Source organism: Meles meles, chromosome 2 (genome assembly GCF_922984935.1).
Source record: "Meles meles chromosome 2, mMelMel3.1 paternal haplotype, whole genome shotgun sequence".
Taxonomy (NCBI): Eukaryota; Metazoa; Chordata; class Mammalia; order Carnivora; family Mustelidae; genus Meles; species Meles meles.
The window spans coordinates 150,981,435-151,000,526 of NC_060067.1; the positions used below are offsets into that span (position 1 = coordinate 150,981,435).

Sequence of the window (19,092 nt, forward strand, 5' to 3'; positions counted from 1 at the left end):
GATTAAAATGAAAACAAACATTCTAAGACAAAACATTTCTAAATAATGTATAAAACAAAACCTTCTAAGACAATAGGGAAAATGATATTGACTGGAAATTTCATGATGTTAAGAAACAGTTGTTAATTTTTAAGATAGGAAATCTTTATTGGTTAAATTTTATTTTGAAAAGAATTCTTAGGACTTAGTGATATAAATAGAGATAGTTAAAGACAAAATGAAACCTGGGATGGCTTCAAAATAATCCTGGGAGAGGGGAAGTGGTGATAAGTACATGGAGGCTCATTATACATCTTTTTATATCTTTGAAATTTTCCAGTGTAAAAAATAAGTTATATATAGGCCAGCAGGAGAGAAAATTCTCATTGAATGGTACATTTGCAAGTTTTATGAGTAAAGTTTTCTTCACACAATTGAGGTCTTTAGTTAGATTTGGGTATATGTGTTCCCTCCTGTGAGATTCAAACCCCTAGAGATAATGTACTTTTTCAGACCACAAGAGAATAATGAAGGCTTTAGGAGATCAGAATTCAGAGGTTCCTGAGGTCTGCCAATTTTCAAATGGCCCCGCAATTTGTTTCACTCATTCATCTTTTTTTTTTCCTGTTGCTACCAGCCTAATTCCAGCCTTTTACTAATTCATGCTTACACTATTATAGTCACTACCTTACTATTTTCTCCTGTAGCATAAGGCTATTAGAATAGTATCATCTCTATAATAAACACCCTTGAGACCTCTCTAAACTTTAGTTTAAAAAGGGTTTAACCAAAAAATCATATATTGAAGAGGCACTATTGATTAAAGGTATTTTGCACCAATGATCAGAATTTATTTATGCTTATTGTCTAGTCAGGTAAATGGTGATTTTTAAAGAACAAATTGAAAAAATGGAATTACATACACATGATAGAAAATTCAAAAAGTACAAAAAAAATACTGTAAAAACAAGTGTCCTTTCTACATCTAGTTCCCCAGTTCTCTCCTTGGAAGCACTAATACTAGCAGTTTATTTTGTATTTCTCCAGAGATATTCTAAATATATTTGCAGACAATATAATTATATATCATAAATGGTAGAAAATTATTGAATAGTTTTTAACTTTTCCCAATCTGTGATTTTTTTTTAGTGCCTCTTTTTATTTCTGGACTATCATTTACACAGCCAGCTCAGAAAAAAACAATTCTAAAAAAATATTTATCTCAGGGGCGCCGGGTGGCTCAGTGGTTTAAGCCTCTGCCTTCGGCTCAGGTCATGATCTCAGGGTCCTGGGATGGAGCCCTGCATCGGGCTCTCTGCTCAGTGGGGAGCCTGTTTCTCCCTCTCTCTCTGCCTGCCTCTCTGCCTACTTGTGACCTCTCTCTCTGTCAAATAAATAAATTTAAAAAAAAAGAAAAAATATTTACCTCAAATTTATATTTTTCTTTGGTTTTGAAAAACCCACTAAATGTCAGGTATACTGTAGACATTGGGATGCAAAGACGAAGAGGGCATTCCTTCAGCGGGAATTCAATCTAGTTACAGATTTTCAAATAGAGTTACCATTTGACTGTCTTCATGTATTCATCACTTTAATGGGGATTGCATTATATATATATTAATTTAATATATTAAATAATATAATCAAATATATTTATATTTAAAATATAATATTAAATAATATATTAATTTAATATATATTTAAACCTATAAGGCAAAAAAATTCACATTAATTTATTTGAAGTCTGAAAATTAAAAACAAACTCTCCACTTAAAAAGTCAGAGGAGAATGTTTACAAATAACTTAATACATTAATGATTGATGTTTAAAGTTATTTGAAAACCATAAAAACACTCCTCCATTTCTTACAGATTTTCCCAGTGATGAAGAAAACCAACTCACTCTTCTCAGTGCCTGATTATTGCACTTACAGATGATTCAGATCTTTAATTTTTCCACTTTTCTATTGCCTATTTTTGGGGGACTTTATTTTTTAATTAAAATCTCTCCTTAAGATGAGTAGGAGAAAACAGGGAATGAAGGTTAGAGCAATGCTCAGGTATACTTAGGTTAGTCGTGTAACTCCTTGCTAGCACCTCTGTTCAATTTCCGTGGTGAGAGTAAGCCAGGCCACTAACTACTGTGATTCTTAAGGGTTATCATTGAAGTCTTGCCAGTTGTGATCATATGTATTTTTACGAAGATCCTCTTTATTAAAAAATGCTATTATTATTATCCCTTGGTTGTTCTTTCAAACCAAGTCTCCAATATACTAGGTGTTGTTAACTGACACTGGGTTGCCTAGAAAATGGAGAAATGGATTGTTTAAAGCACTTTTTCTGAGTCAGTATAGATCTGGGAAGACAATTTATTTGCCAGATGCCAAACAATCTATTATTCTATCTCTGGTATTTAATACATACTTCGTCCTTACATATTTCATATACTTAACAAGTGTCTAACCATGATATTCTAAGCAGGGATAGAGAGTATTCTGAACAGTTTCAGACAATTGCTGATGTTTATACTGGCAGCCAGCGTCCTTGCTGAAGACAAAATAGAATATTCTGGGCAGTCACTTCCCAAAGCAAGATTCTTAGTTTAGACAGGAATGTCTTCTTTATTATTATTTTGGTAGGATTTAAGGGAGGCCAATGGAGATTGAGAGGCAAGTTTTGTATTATTATCATTATTAATTGTTTTACTTTTAGTTTTGTGCTCATCTTAGTTAGCCATGGGTGAGGAAAGAAATAAACTTGTCTCTGATCATTGGCTAATTTGATTAGTTTTTGCTTCCGCTATTACTGAAAACCAAGAGAGTGAGCATTATCCAATGCAAGAAATTATTCAGCAGTGACATACAGAGATGAACCATCAATTACCATAGCAAATTACGTTTCCATGTTTTGAACCTAGATTTCAATATTTTCCTCATTAACTCAGGACAGTGTTTGAAAACAAACTGTTTCAGATGGAACCAAATGAAGGTCAAGCTTGCCTTTCACCTGAAAATGATGAAGTTCTCTGGAAACATAAGCCGTCAAAAATATAGCATGAATAGTATTTATAAACATGTGCCTTGGACTTGGCCAAGTGTATATAGATCACCCTAGAAAATCTGAATGGCAGCAGTGCTCTCTACTGGAATGTTGTAATTTTGATATCAAGAGCATACCACATCGGTTTTTGTCCGCTTAAAGAAACTAGGATCAGTGCTAGTAAGTGGAAGACAGAATATAACCCCAAGCTTAAGAAATAAAAATAAGGGGTGCCTGGGTGGCTCAGTGGGTTAAAGCCTCTGCCTTCGGCTCAGGTCATGATCCCAGGGTTCTGGGATCAAGCCCCACATTGGGCTCTCTGCCTGGCGGGGAGCCTGCTTCCTCCTCTCTCTCTGCCTGCCTCTCTGCCTACTTGTGATCTCTGTCAAATAAATAAATAAATTCTTAAAAAAAAAGAAAGAAAAATAAAATTAAAAAGAGGACAAGATGTTCTAATAGGCAAGCATGAATTATGAGCTATTTCCTTTCTTACAGCCACGGGCAGAAAGGTTGGTTACTAAGTGGTAAACAGAAACAGCATTAAAATAAGTCTCTTGCTCTGTAGCCTTAATAATTGGCAAGTCATTAATATTGCATAAGTTCCTCTTTTAGAAGTCATATATGGTTCATTCTCTAAGAAGGACCGAGTCTGAAATGTCCAGGAAAATGGATACCTGGAGTTATTTTCTTAAGTATTTTCATTTATTTCAGAATTAGAGAATAGATAGATATTTAATTTTTTTAAAAGGGTACTCAGATAATGGGTATCCAGGTTGGGAATGAAGCATAAAATTACAAAATGTAGTTTATCACCACTAACTCATGTCCACGATGGTAGCCATGGCCATATGGGGCCAATGACCTCTTAAAATGTGGTTAATGCACCTGAGAAACCTGGGTGGCTCAGTTGGTTGGGCGACTGCCTTCGGCTCAGGTCATGATCCCAGAGTCCTGGGATCGATCCCGCATCGGGCTCCCTGCTCCTTGGAGAGTCTGCTTCTCCCTCTGACTTTCTTCCCTCTCATGGTCTCTCTCACTGTCTCTCTCTCAAATAAATAAAATCTAAAAAATAAAAAAAAAATAAAATAAAAATACTCAGTTTAGATATGTGAAAAAAATTTCATTTTCATCCTCTCCAATATTCTGCAACTCTCTTAGTCTGAACCCATCATTCATCACTGGGGCTCTTGCAGTAGCTTCTTAACTACTTTCTGGCCTCTAGTCTTAAAATCTGCTAGGGCAGTGTTAAAAAAAACTTCCCGTTATAATTAAAATTTCAAACTTTTCATAAGGTATACGAGACATACAGAAAAGTACACAATTATAAGTATACAGTTTGATATATCATAAAATGAATATGACTGATAAATGAACAACCAGGTAAAAAAATAGAACATTAATTAACATTAGTTAATCACACTGCAGAAGTTCCCCTTTCCTGGTCTTTTCCTTTTCTCCAAAGGTAATACCCTTACTTCCTACATCCACAAATGACTTGTTTTATATAAATGGAATTGTAAGAGTATGCATTACTTTGTGTCTTGTTTGTTTTCCTCAATATCACGCTTGTGGAATTCATCCATATTATGACGTATATCTGGATTTCACTCATTTTCACTGTTGTCTAGGAATTTAATATACAAATTTGCCACAATTTATTTACCTCTTCTACTCTTCATAGACCATTTGGTTATTTCAAGTTTTAGGCTATTATGAAAAGACTGCTTAGAACATTTAAAATTTGGTTTTGTGCACACATTTCTGTGCACTTCCTAAAAGTGTGTTACTGGGTGAGAGAGTATGCTTATATCCAGGTTTGGAAGATACTGCCCAACAGTTTTCCGAAGTAGTTTTTATCAGTTCATTCCTATAAATAGTATATGAGAGCTTACATCCTACATCTTCATCAATGTTTGATTTGTCAACCTTTTTTACATTTATTCTGTGAGGATTTAAACTGTGAGGATTACCATTGTGTTTTATTTAATTTCTTGATGATTAATAAAGTTCAGCATCTTTTTGTATTAGAAATTATAAATTTATTGTCTTTTGAAGTGTCTGCTCATCATTTTCTTTCTTTCTATTTTTTTTTTTTAAGATTTTATTTATTTATTTATTTGACAGAGAGATCACAAGTAGGCAGAGAGGGAGACAGAGAGAAAGGAAAGGAAGCAGGCTCTCTGCTGGGCAGAGAGCCCGATGTGGGGCTCGATCCCAGGACCCTGGGATCATGACCTGAGCCGAAGGCAGAGGCTTTAACCCACTGAGCCACCCAGGTGCCCTCTGCTCATCATTTTCTAATTTTTCTATGAATCTTTATTTTTTTAAATTTTTTTCTATGAACTTTTTTATTTGCAGCAGTTAATTATATATTCACTTATGAGTTGCAAATATCTTCCATTCTATGGTTTTCTTTTTCATTCTTTTTTTTTTTTTAAGATTTTATTTATTTATTTGACAGAGATCACAAGTAGGCAGAGAGGCAGGCAGGGGCGGGGGGGGGGGGAAGCAGGCTCCCTGCTGAGCAGAGAGCCCAATGCGGGGCTCGATCCGAGCACCCTGGGATCAAGACCTGAGCTGAAGGCAGAAGCTTTAACCCACTGAGCCACCCAGGTGCCCTTCTTTTTCATTCTTAATGGTGTATTTGATGAATGTGTTTTTCATTTTATGTTACCCATTTTATCATTGTTTTCCTTCATTGACAAAGGCTTTTTGGATTTTATTTAAGAAATCTTTCCATATTCCTAGGTCTTGAAGATATTCTAAGTAATCTTTAGAAGTGTTATCTCATCTACTAGTTTAGATTTATAATCCACCTGAAGTGTATTTTGTATATAGTATGAGGTGAGGGCTGTTTAATTTTACATGATTATCGAATTGCCCCACTATAATTTATTGTAAAGACCATGTTTTTCTTACAGCTCTAAAGTGCCATTTTTGCTTAGGGTGATCAACTCATCCCAATTTGCCTGGAACTTTCCTAATTTTAGCTGAAAGTTCTGTGACCTGGGAACAGCCTGTTTTAGGCAAAGTAGGATGTATGGTCATCTTACTTTTGTCATAAATCATATGTGCATATACTTTTAGGTCCATTTCTGGATTCTTTCTTCTGAGCAGAATAATTATCTCACTCTGTGTTTATTTTAGCTTTATAATAAGCCTTGTTATCTTGTAAAGAAAGTCATCCTAACTTGTTCCTCATTTTCAAGAATCTGGCTAGTTTTGATAAATTTTCAATTTCTATTTTAGAATCAGCTTCTCAATTAATAAAAAAAGAAAAAAATACTCCCAAGATTGGGAATATCTTGATTCTATACGTCGGTTTAAGAAAAATTAGATATTTATAATATCGAGCCTTCTAAGCCATGATTTGGGTCTTTTTTTTTTTTTTAAGATTTTTATTTATTTGACAGAGAAATCACAAGTAGACAGAGAGGCAGGCAGAGGGAGGAGGGGGAAGCAGACTCCCCGCTGAGCCGAGAGCCCTATGCGGGGCTCCATCCCATGACCCTGAGCTCATGACCCAAGCCGAAGACAGAGGCTTTAACCCTGAGCCACCCGGGCGCCCCTATTTGGGTCTTCTTTAATTTCCTAAATGTTTTGTAGTATTCTGTGTGGAGGTCTTATACATCTATTATTAGGTTCTAAAAAATGGATTTTTAAAAATATTACTATATATGGTACCATTATTGAATTTTATATTCTAATACTTGTCCTGATGTATAGATATACACTTAAATTTTATATGTTGGCTTTGTATTCAGAGAACTTGATAAACTTAATTCTAAAAGTTTATATGTTATGTATAGCATTCTTATATTATTTTGGATTTTCTATGTAAATAAGTGGCTGGCTCTCACAGGGTATAGTTTGCTAAATCCAGCTTTAATCCGTGTTTATACTTCTTTTCCTGGAAGGTAGTCTCTTGTCTTTGTGGTATGTGCTAGATGCATGGTGGATGCAGCAGGATATCTAAATTGCTGCTCATGGGCACAGTGTGAGTCTTGAGCTTTTCCAAAGCCGTTCCTTCATTCCTGGATAGTCTATAGAGTCAGTGGTGCCAAATCTACTCCCAGTATTCTTCATTCATTTATGTAGATCCAAGTTTCCATCTGGTATCATTTTCCCTCAGCCCAAATAATTTTTTTTAACATATCATGTAGTGCAAATCTTCAAGGAAAAATTCTTGCTTTTGTCTGTATCTATTTCATCTTCATTTTGAATGACATTTTCACTGATGCAGTGATTATTCACAGGTTCACAATTTTTTTTTCTTCTGCACTTTTTAGATCTAAGTCATTCCATTGTCTTTTAGCTTGCATATTTTCTTTTGAGACTGTTTTTATCAGGGGTCACTTTTTTTTTTTTTTTTTTTTTAGAAATAGTAAATATTTTTGGCTTTGTGGGCCATATAGGCTGTCACAACTACTCAACTCTGCCTTTGTAGTGTGAAAATAGCCATAGACAATAGGTAAACAAGTAGCTGTGGCAGTGTTCCTATAAAACTTTGTGAAAAACCTGGAGGCAGGATAGATTTGGCTTGAGGGTCCTATATAGTTTGCTGACTTTTTGTGTCTAATGTGTTCTTTTTCTTTGGCTGCTTTAAAGAATTTCTTTGTCCTTGTTTTTTTTTTTTTTTTAAGATTTTATTTATTTGACAGAGAGAGAGAGAGATCACAAGCAGACAGAGGCAGAGCAGAGAGAGAGGGGGAAGCAGGCTCCCTGCTGAGCAGAGAACCCAATGTGGGACTCGATCCCAGGACCCTGGGATCATGACCTGAGCCAAAGGCAGCGGCTTAACCCACTGAGCAACCCAGGTGCCCCTCTTTGTCCTTGTTTTTAAGTAACTTGATTATGATGTCATCATGAGATTTCATGTTATTCTGCTAGGGTTGAACTTCTTGAATTTTCCACTCCTTTCTTCATTGTGTTCATGTTTTCCTTTACATTCTTTTAAACTCCTAGTTTGTCAATTCCCTTTCATAATTTCTGAATCTGTTTGTATTTTCTCCATCCCCCCCCCACCCCAGATATGGTTTTTTTTTTTTTTTTTTTTTTTTTTTTTTTCCTTTGAATGCCTGGTAAGTTTTTAAAAGATCCTGGAATTTTATCTTCTTAAATGCTAGGCTTATTGTACACCTTTAAAAAGTGTTGGAGTTTGTACTACAATTAAATTACTCACAGATGAATTTGATTGTTTCAAGGCCTGCTTTTAATCTTTATTGTGTGTACATAATCAGCCTTTACTTTAGGACTAATTTCATTCCAGTACTACGCCATGGCCTTTTCAAGCAGAAGCAGTAAGATGCAATCCAGGATAAAATGGGAGACTAATCAGTTTGGGAGTATAGTATGAGAACACTTGAGCATAGTAAAGGTGAGCAGGAATTAGTGAACAGAATGCAGGGAGGGGAAAGTAGATTAAGGAGAATGGTATGCTCAACTGAGACTTGTATGTACAAAAGCCTAGAGATGGCAAGAACACAATGTTTGAATAAGAACTATGGAAGATCTGGTAGGACTGAGGGAGCACGGAAGGGGAAAAATGGAAGAAATTAGGCAAGTAAGCAGAATTAAACTGGTCTAGCAAACGAGTTTGCTAAGAATCATGTTTCTTAACCACTCAGATAATTACCGACAGGTTTTAACAAAGCAGATCTCACTTTATTTATTTATTTATTTTTGGATTCATATTTAAGGGCACAAGAAGTGAAACATTATAGAAATTTTGTTTCAAAAATTTATTGCCAAGCCTTTATTAATATGTAATTTGCATAGTTTTTAGCTCACATTTTTCTCCTACTTGTTACAATCTTTCCATTAGAATACTGACTCTGGAGTTCTTAAGACTTAGGTTAAAATTTCAATTTATTTTGATTTTTAAAAATCTCAATTTTTTTTTAGCTGCATGATTTTGATCAAGTTCCTTAATAAGAATTTATTTATTGATCTGTAATGGGGTTAGGGAAAGCAAAGTTATGAGCAAAAAATACTTGTAAGTATCAACCAGTCTCCTGCACATGGTAGACAGTCAATATGCTAGTTCTCTTGGATAAAAGCCCTAGGAAAAAACTCCTTTTCTAGTCCAGAAGTTCTCAACCAGTGCTGCACATCAAAATCACGAGGAACTTCAAAAAATATCGATGCCCAGTCCCCACATAATTTAACTGGTCTGGGGTGAGGCCTGGGTATGCTATCCTTTTTTATAAACTCTCTGAGTGATTTTAACATGAACGCAACGTTGAATACTGCTGATCTAGCTAGGGAAGGTTTTTTCATCTCTCTAAAATCAAGGTGTATGTGTCCGTGTTTACGTGTATGTGTGTGTGTGTGTAGCACACAAAGCAAAATGTGAAAACATGAGATCTATCAAGAGAAAAACAACTGCAGGCCATAACTGACACTGATGAGCGCTGGCAACACACTTGGCTGACTTCTTAGATTCTATTTTTAATGCCAAATCCACACTGGTTATATAACATTGGGGCTAAAAGTTTTACATAACAAGTCCCTTTGAATCTGTAAAACTCAGGTTGTTGATTTTATAAAAGTCTTTATTTCATTTCTTTAAAAATTAGTTCTATAGCGATTTCTTTTTATAAAGGGAAGCTGCAGTTTCTTTACAAGATTTTTTTTTTAAAGCCCTGTTTATTTTAAATCCTCCGTTCATTCTGAGATTCACTCACTCCTATAAAGAACGCTGTAAGAAAATCAACTTAGTAATATCAAAAAAGGCTAATACTATAATGGTACGTAATAGTTTGGTAAATGCTTAAGATTGTATATATGGAGCAACATATATTTCAGATTTTTTTTAAACTTGAGATAATTTTTAATTTAAATTTGCTAGCTGTTGCACTTTAAGCTCTCAGATTACATTATCCAAGGTTTAGTCTTACTCCCTCAGATGACGACATTACTGAGTTGTTAACAGAAGTCAGTTAATGCTTCTTAGTATGCTTTTATAAAATGTGAATGATTTATCCTTCTTTACTTCAGCAATAGTTTTAGAAATCTAAACTCATTAGAAAAAGGCCAAGGATGAAAGGATATAGAAAGCAGAGCATTCATATGAGAAAAGATACTATACATAAAGGTATGGTATTACTTTCTCTGAATGGTCACTTAAAAAGCTCTCCTTGTATAGTGTATATTATGTGAAGTGCACAATCACAGGAAAAAATATACTGAGAATTAAGAACTGGAACAAAGTATACAACATTAAAATGGTGAGTTCCATTAACATCTGTGTACTGAACAGACTATGACAATTTTGTTTTTCTTCAACTGTGGTGCACACACAAGAAGCATTCAACCCCTTCTTATAAGAAGGTAGCAGAAGTTTTTAAAGAGGTAGTATGTGAAAAGACAACTGCTTTTGTAAATAACATTACCATAAAGGGAATAGAACTAACTGAGAAGAAATATTACAGATTTCAGCTTAAAACTTTAGTTTCGGAGTATTTTTTGTTCTTTCTAGATTTCAGCTAATACTTAGGCTTTTTTGAACCTGCTATAAGGATCCCCAATACCTCTAGACATCATGAGGAATCGTTATTTTTACATCCAAAGGATTCTTCTGGAGTCTTAAGGTATGGAGACAAAAGTCAGGGATCTCAAGCCCAATGCTGCTCTTTCTCTGATTATTCAGCTGGAAGAGAGGTGGTGGGAAGAAGCTTGAACAAAAAATGAATTAGATTCTGTTCTCCAACTTGAGTTATGTAAATGTCATGAGGCAGAGCTGCATAGGCACCTGCTTAGTGAATGGATTACAAGGGCTTGCATGACTGACCACATTACACACATTTTCTTCTTTGACTATCTCTCTGAAGAAAAAAATCTATTTTTCTCAATGTGTCAATAAAGATCTTTGAAAGGAACAGACTTAGATTTCCGGTTTTTCATTTTTGTTGGTGGTGTGGCCTAATGCGCTCTTTTAAGCAGCATTGAGCAGCTTCATTTGAACTGATTACCTTGGAATGAACTAAAGAGAAACCAATAATATTCTGGCCGAGTCAGACCTTATAAAATTTGCAAGAGGCAGAGGAAAGCACAAGGGTTAGGAATGTAAGAAATGGAGCCTCTGGTTATTCTGGTTTCAATTTCAAGTTTCAAGTTCATTTACATAGATATAAATACTTTAAATTCAGCAAATGATTAATGTTATTACAGTTTTAATCTGAAAAGGAGATCTTTAATTTCAAGTTTTTGCTACTGGTATGAAATTATCATCTGAATAGTCCCAGTATTATTCCATCTTTTTATCATTTTGAAAACTCAGTATGTATCACCTTGACAGACAAAATCCTTGAATGATTTGGTGTTCATAGATAAAACCACGTGTAGGTCTGTCTTAAGAAAGTTCCCAGGAGCAGCTGAGCCCAATATGAATGTACCAAGTATTAAATAACTTTACCAATTTCAGTAAATGCTAACATTGATATTATGATAATAAATCATTAATTAGCCAGTGGATAACTGAACACATAGAGTATCTCAGGAATACACTATTAAGACAAGAGGAAGTGTACAGGAAAAGACAACATGATAAAAATTTGTGTTTCATTCATTTATAGAAAAGACAAATCTCAATCAATTCTGCAAAGAATTTCCAGTTCTAATCCAATCAGTTTTCCTAATTTTCCCGGTGACTGGAAACAAGTTAGGAGTGGGATACAGTGGAATGAAGATGAGGAATTCTGTTTTTAACTACCACCGTTAAAAGGTTGGGAAAAAGATAAACTCCAAATCACCAAAGAACACCCTTTCCTTAAAGTGTTTTCAAAATAAATATGAGGCAGATTTTAGAACAATGTATAACCATGGATAAGTTAAAAGTTTTAGGGAAAGGAAAAACTGGGATAACTATAGAATACATATAATCAAGACCCAGGAGAACTGACTTGTTTCTCACTCTCTGGTAAAAGAAAATGTGGGATGGCAGGGCCTTACATTTCAACATTTTATATGAAACTATGAAATAGAAACAACTGTGCAAAACACAAGATTCAAATGAAAAAAAATCCCAAATGTCCAACTCTAAGAATATGCAATTGATGTTTAATAATCAGAGGATTAAGTAACAAAATCAAAAGATTTTTTACTTGCCTAGGTTCATTCCCTCTGAATTCTTCTATGATTTAAAAATAATCTATCATACTTATTGATTTACAACCATCAGATTTTACTTCAGGAATATCTAATATCTTTCAAAAAGTTATAATTTTAATGTTAGCACAAAAAATTACTTTCTAACATTTCATTTTTAAAAACTTTTCCGCAGCCAAAGATTCCTATTTTTAAATTACAGTACTGCAAGGCACATACAGAACTCACCTTCTTCAAAACACACAGAAGATATACTCCCTGAAATAGAATTTAAAAATCCTTAAACAATAAGAAATACTACAAAGTTAGCAATTTTTAGGTAAAAATGTTGTTCCTACAGGATCATGCACCTTTCTTAAAATCAGTTCAGCATATATGTATAAATAATCCTTTTTGAAAACATTTATACTTGAAATGCAGATACAGTGATGCTGAAGACAGCACTAAACAAAAACCTGAAAAGTACTATAGCTTGATAAATTTTATGTTATTGCCTTCATTAGAGATTGTATTATCTTTAGCATTTTAAAACATTTGAATTTAATAATGGGGTACTATGCATGAAATAAAGGATTTTTTTTCTTTTTAAATAATACTTCCATCATTTGTAGCATCAATTCTTTTATAAAAGATGCTAAATGAATCATATTTTTTTGTTAAGTACAACTGAGAACGAGACCATTTAAATGCCTCTGCTAAATTTAATGCAGCTTAATTAGGGACCGGGTACATATTTTCCTCTGAAAATTTTTGGTCAAGGATGTCTAACCATGAAAGCAAAATGGAATTTTAAGAGGTAGATTTTTTTTCCCATGATGCATTTGTTAATAAAGGTATTGTCAAGAAAATCAAAACAAGCACTGAGTGTGTTTTCTTAAAGTATAAGGGTCTAATGAAAAGAAAAATAAAAGATAGGTATGATATTTGTTAACAGTCATAGTATTAGATGTTTTGTGACCAGTGCATTTTGGATTCTCTCAGGATCAAAATACGAGTCTGCCAACTGTATTAAATCCTCCTCCACCCCCTCCACCAGTTGGTCCACAGCTTCCTGGTGGATCATTGTCATCAAATCCATTGGGCCGAAATGAACAGGAGGCAGATGCAGCTTGTAGGGCCCGGGCTCGAGCATTCAACTCTTGTTCCTAAAATTAAAAAGAATTTTTATAAAATTAAAACCCTAAATACAGTGGATGTATAAATATTTTAAAACTGACTTAATTCTTAATAAGCATCCATCAATCTCAGTAATGTAAAAAATATTGACTATCCTAATCCTTACCAAATATTACTAAGTTCATAATCACAGATGGAACAAGACAAGAGAACAAAATCCTGGTGTAACTCTACAGAATGACAAACCCTATGGCCTGTTCTGTTTCAATACTTCAGTCTGCAGAAGAGAAAACTGAAGCCCCACATCCTAAAATTCCTCTACAGGAATACTATAGTTCTTGTAAATACTCATCAATACACATAGGAATAGATTTCCTTTCTAATACACAGAATGTAGATATTTAAAGGTTATGACAATGGATTATCTACTCTTTATCAAGTGGGGCTATTTTGTATGTGGGTGATACAGTAAAAGGTATAAATAATGAAAAAAGGCTGAATGTTAGCTACCCTTTCCTTAAAATATTTCTCATAAATAAAGGTAGAGTTTCAATAACATTGCTAAGGAAAACGGAACCTTACAGTATTACTTATAACATTTTCCCTACCAGATTATTAGAACTTTTATGAGGAACCAGTCATACTGGTCTATGTGCCAGACACGTATTAGGTGTTCAATAAATATTAATCATCTCAGATTAGAACACTTTATTTATATATAGAATTCATTTATAAATATTTTTAGGATTTATATATTATATAAAATGTTATAATTATATATATTTATTTATACTTTATATATATTATTTGTATTTATATTTATAATTTATATTAATGTGACCTTAGATAAGAATCCTTGTAACAGAATGGCCTCATTAACCAGTCACAGGGAGGATTTAGAGCGGCTTTTAAAACTTAATTTGTAAGATACTTCTCAAAAACTTTTTAATTTACTGTACTGGTTCCTTTGTATAATGTTTTTAAAGACATAATCTATTTCTTAGTCTGTAGAATTAAAGAAAGAATCAAAATAGCAACTAAAATTTTCCGTATTACTGATAGAAAATAAAAGCTATAGGTATGTATATAAGAAATAGACACAAAAATAAGAAACAAAATCCTCATTGCTCTAGCTCCATAACCTGTTAAACTATCCAAAGAAGTAATGAAAATGACTCTGTCTATCTGGTTTCAGATACAGATCATGTTCCCTAATGAAATAAATAAAACTGAATATGCAAGGTAGAGTTCAAGAAGTTCTGCTCCCAAAAGATAGGCCAAATTTTGTTACAAAGTAATCCCCCCCCCCCAAGCAGTGTTAAAGGACACACACAATACAAATTTAACCCCATTGCTTCTGAGATGCATGAGAGCTATATTGTATTTCAAGACAGCTTCCTAAGAAAGGAATATTCCTTTTTTGCTTTTTATATACTTGTATAAATATATGGCTGACAGAGAAAAATGATATCCTGTTTTCAGAAGCTTAATGTTTTCAGAAGCTTAATGGACTGAAGCAGGGAAAACTGCTTCTCATTTTACTTCTTTTAGTACAGTGAGAACATTGTGTAGAATGCTAAAAATTATGATTCTCATAGTGTTTATTTTATATTCCAATTTTATATCAAGCATTAAATTTAATTCTTAGTTCAGTAATGGACTATATATATGGAGTTACTGTTGCTTTGGGACAAATAACTTGTAGAATATTTAGATCTCTCATTTAAGTAAATATGTTAACATTAAATTAATCCATCTTTTATTTTTCTTCAAACTACACAGATATACTATGTATACTCTTCTGTATATATGATAAAGAAAAATATGAAGACACTAAACTACCACCTCCTCCAAAGAAACAAAGGAAAGAAACCAAAAATAAAGGACAGAAGGTATGTCTATAGTTAAGGTGGGACATGTGGAGATAGGTGGTGATCTTCACAGTGCGATGCTGGTGCTTCTCACACAACATTTTTCTCACTGGATCCTAACTAAAAGCATAATTTTTGAGTGCAGACACTAAAATAATAGAGACACTCCTTATGCAAGTTGGATCGAAGGGAAAGAAACGAAGAAAAAGCCCTTCCCGGGTGCCTGGGTGGCTCAGTGGGTTAAAGCCTCTGCCTTCAGCTCAGGTCATGATCCCAGAGTCCTGGGATCGAGTCCCGCATTGGGCTCTCTGCTTGGCAGGGAGCCTGCTTCCTCCTCTCTCTCTCTCTGCCTGCCTCTCTGCCTGCTTGTGATCTCTGTCTGTCAAATAAATAAACAAAATCTTTAAAAAAAAAAAAAAAAAAAAAAAAAAAAAAAAAAAAAAGCCCTTCCCAAAATTTACTTCGAGATCCACAATCTGCACTGCTATGTGTCAGGCTATGATACACAGTTATGATACTGCTATCCTTTATGTCAGGTATGATACACAGCAGAAAATGGTTTGGTCACATAGGATTTTTTGCCCACTTTTCAAAATCACTAATCTCACCAGCACCAGAAAGAGCAAGAGTTTTTCTCCAACACATGTCAATCTAGATGTGATTTTAGTAAAATTTAAAAATGGAATCCCCCCAAATTATACAAGATGAATTTCCAAAGTAATTATGAAGAATTAAAAAAGAAAGTAGCTACCCTGATATGTACTATGATGGTAAATTCATTTGCAGTACTACTCAAGAGCAAAGGAACTCAAAATATTCACTCTGCATTCTACTTTTACTAAGACTTAGTTAAATTTTTACAATTGTTTTATAAATAGGTATAAAGCTATATCTTAAAACCAAAGTTGTATTCTTGACATAGCAATCTATTTTTTTTTTTAAAGATTTTATTTATGTATTTGACAGAGATCACAAGTAGACAGGCAGGCAGAGAGAGAGAGAGAGAGAGAAGCAGGCTCGTTGCTGAGCAGAGAGCCCGATGCGGGACTCGATCCCAGGACCCTGAGATCATGACCTGAGCCGAAGGCAGCGGCTTAACCCACTGAGCCACCAAGGCGCCCTCTATTTTTTTTTTTTTAAAGATTTATTTATTTGACAGATAGAGATTACAAGTAGGCAGAGAGGCACGCAGAGAGAGAAAGGAAGCAGGCTCCCAGCTAAGCAGAGAGCCCGATGCAGGGCTCGATCCCAGGACCCTGGGATCATGACCTGAGCTGAAGGCAGAGGCTTTAACCCACTGAGCCATCCAGGCGCCCCAACATAGCAATCTATTTTAAAGCATTATTACTATGAAATGAGCAAAAAATTCTGAACCATGCCTCAAAAATATAAAAAAATGAAAATAAAAAAATATATGCTCCGTATTCAAAAAAATGTCTCTTTAATACTAACTTAAAATACCAGAATGATTCAGTTAAATAGTATGAGAACCATCACAATTCAAATTTCAACATAAATCAATTACATTGAATTTAAAAGTAAATAATACAAAGTATAAATGTATTTAAATTTTTAAGAGTTGAGTATTTATTATCATAATTCGCTTTAAAAAGGTAGTTTGATAATAAGCTTTAGGAGCCTGTCTTAATACAGGATCATAAATATCTTAATGTAACAGACACATAGACCAGAGGAACAGAGTAGAGAGCCCAGATATGGACCCGCAACTCTATGATCAACTCATCTTTGACAAAGCAGGAAAAAAAATCCAGTGGAAAAAAGACAGTCTCTTCAACAAATGGTGCTAGGAAAATTGGACAGCTATGTATAGGAGAATGAAATTCCACCATTCTCTTATACCATATACAAAGATAAACACGAAATGGATAAAAGACCTCAAAGTGAGGCAGGAATCTATTAAAATCATAGAGGAGAACATAGGCAGTAACCTCTTCAACATCGGCCACAGCAACTTCTTTTAAGACCTGTCTCCAAAGGCAAAGGAAACAAAAGCAAAAATGAACTTTTGGGACTTCATCAAGATCAAAAGCTTCCGCACAGCAAAGAAAGAGTTGACAAAACAAAGAGGCAACCCATGGAATAGGAGAAGATATTCACAAATGACACTACAGACAAAGGGCTGATATCCAAGATCTATAAAGAACTTCTCAAACTCAATACATACAAAACAGATAATAACGTCAAAAAATGGGCAGAAGACATGAACAGACACTTCTCCAAAGAAGACATACAAATGGCTAACAGACACATGAAAAAATGTTCATCATCATTAGCCATCAGGGAGATTCAAATCAAAACCACATTGAGATACCACCTTATACCAGTTAGAATGGCCAAAATCAACAAGATAGTAAACAACAAGTGCTGGAGAGGATGTGGAGAAAGGGGAACCCTCTTACACTGTTGGTGGGAATGCAAATTGGTGCAGCCACTTTGGAAAAGAGTATGGAGATTCCTTAAGAAATTAAAAATAGAGCTCCCCTATGACCTTGCAATTGCACTACTGGGTATTTACCCCAAAGATACTGATGTAGTGAAAAGAAGGGCCATCTGTACCACAATGTTCACAGCAGCAATGGCCAGAGTCACCAAACTGGAAAGAACTAAGATGTGCTTCAATGGATGAATGGATAAAGAAGATATGGTCCATATATACAATGGAGTATTATGCCTCCATCAGAAAGGATGAATGCCCAACTTTTCTATCAACATGGATGGGACTGGAGGAGATTATGCTGAGTGAAATAAGTTAAGCAGAGAGTCAATTATATGGTTTCACTTACTCATAGGGCATAAGGAATAACACGGAGGACATTGGGAAGACAGGAGAAGTGAGTTGGAGGAAATTGGAGGGGGAGACAAACCATGAGAGACTGTGGACTCTGAGAAACAAACTGAGGGTTTTGGAGGGGAGGGGTATGGGGGGTTGGGTGAGCCTGGTGGTAGGTATTAAGGAGGGCACTTATTGCATGGAGCACTGGGTGTGGTGCATAAACAATGAATCTTGGAACACTGAAAAATAAATCAGTTGAAAAAAAATAAAGCAAAAAGGAAACAGAAAAAGAAATAAAAAAATAAAATTTGGCAATATATTTTAAATTACATTAAATAACTTGCCAATCTGAGACTTCAGACGGAATTTAGAACAACTGCAGACACTGAAAAACTGAATTAACAAAGTACATAATGCTTTCCTTTATAGTGACAATGGGCCTTAAAACAATAATGAAAAGAATGGCTTATCATACCCAGATATTGTAAATATTGTAATGGGGTAAATAGTTAAGACAGAGAAAATCATTTGGAGGTAGGCTATAATGAAATAGTTATGGTTACAAGAGTCTTTGGCAATCCAGTCACAGAAAGAGAGTAGTAGGTTCCTCATCTTTTTAAAATCTATGTCTCTATCCTTGGATAAAGATACTCTTTTACCCAATCATTGATATCTAATCTGCATACTTCCACAAGTCAAGATTATACTGGGCCTTATTTTCTGTATTTTATATCACAGAAAATTTCTATTTCAAACTAACCCTCTTGCCCTTACTCCTTTTAATCTTCAAGAATCATGACAATTAATATCTGGTGCTTATGTATTATCTAGCAAGAAGGATATGATTGAATACATCCTGTTAACTTGATCATAAGCCTTCTGACTGGATGTTAGAATTTTTGGTGGTGAATCAAGCTTAATATTGTTTCCAATTTTTTTCTGTAAAATATTATTTGAGTATAACATGGTAAATTTGAAAACTTTTGAGAAAAATCAGTACTAAAAATCTAGTTCTAAAAATCAGTACTGTAATGACCCATTTCTTCTCTTAATCTGTATCTTTCTGTTTTGTGATTTTCAAACACCAAATTTTTAGAACTTACATAAACTCATAAAATCACTTGGACTATGCAGTTAATACACCTACAATTTCACTGATAATTTAGTGTTAGTCCTTATGCTATTA

The 19,092-nt window shown here is 34.3% G+C and overlaps 1 protein-coding gene across 1 annotated transcript in view; it reads right to left on the reverse strand.

Annotated features, from left to right (window-relative positions):
• Positions 1-8,168: 8,168 nt before the first annotated feature.
• USP38 (ubiquitin specific peptidase 38) overlaps positions 8,169-19,092 on the reverse strand; it is a 38,614-nt gene continuing 27,690 nt past the window's right edge. Inside the window, exon 10 of the mRNA XM_045994896.1 lies at positions 8,169-13,270. Within this exon, the coding sequence (XP_045850852.1) occupies positions 13,109-13,270 (162 nt within the window). The 3' untranslated portion in view covers positions 8,169-13,108. The remainder of the gene's footprint in view (positions 13,271-19,092) is intronic.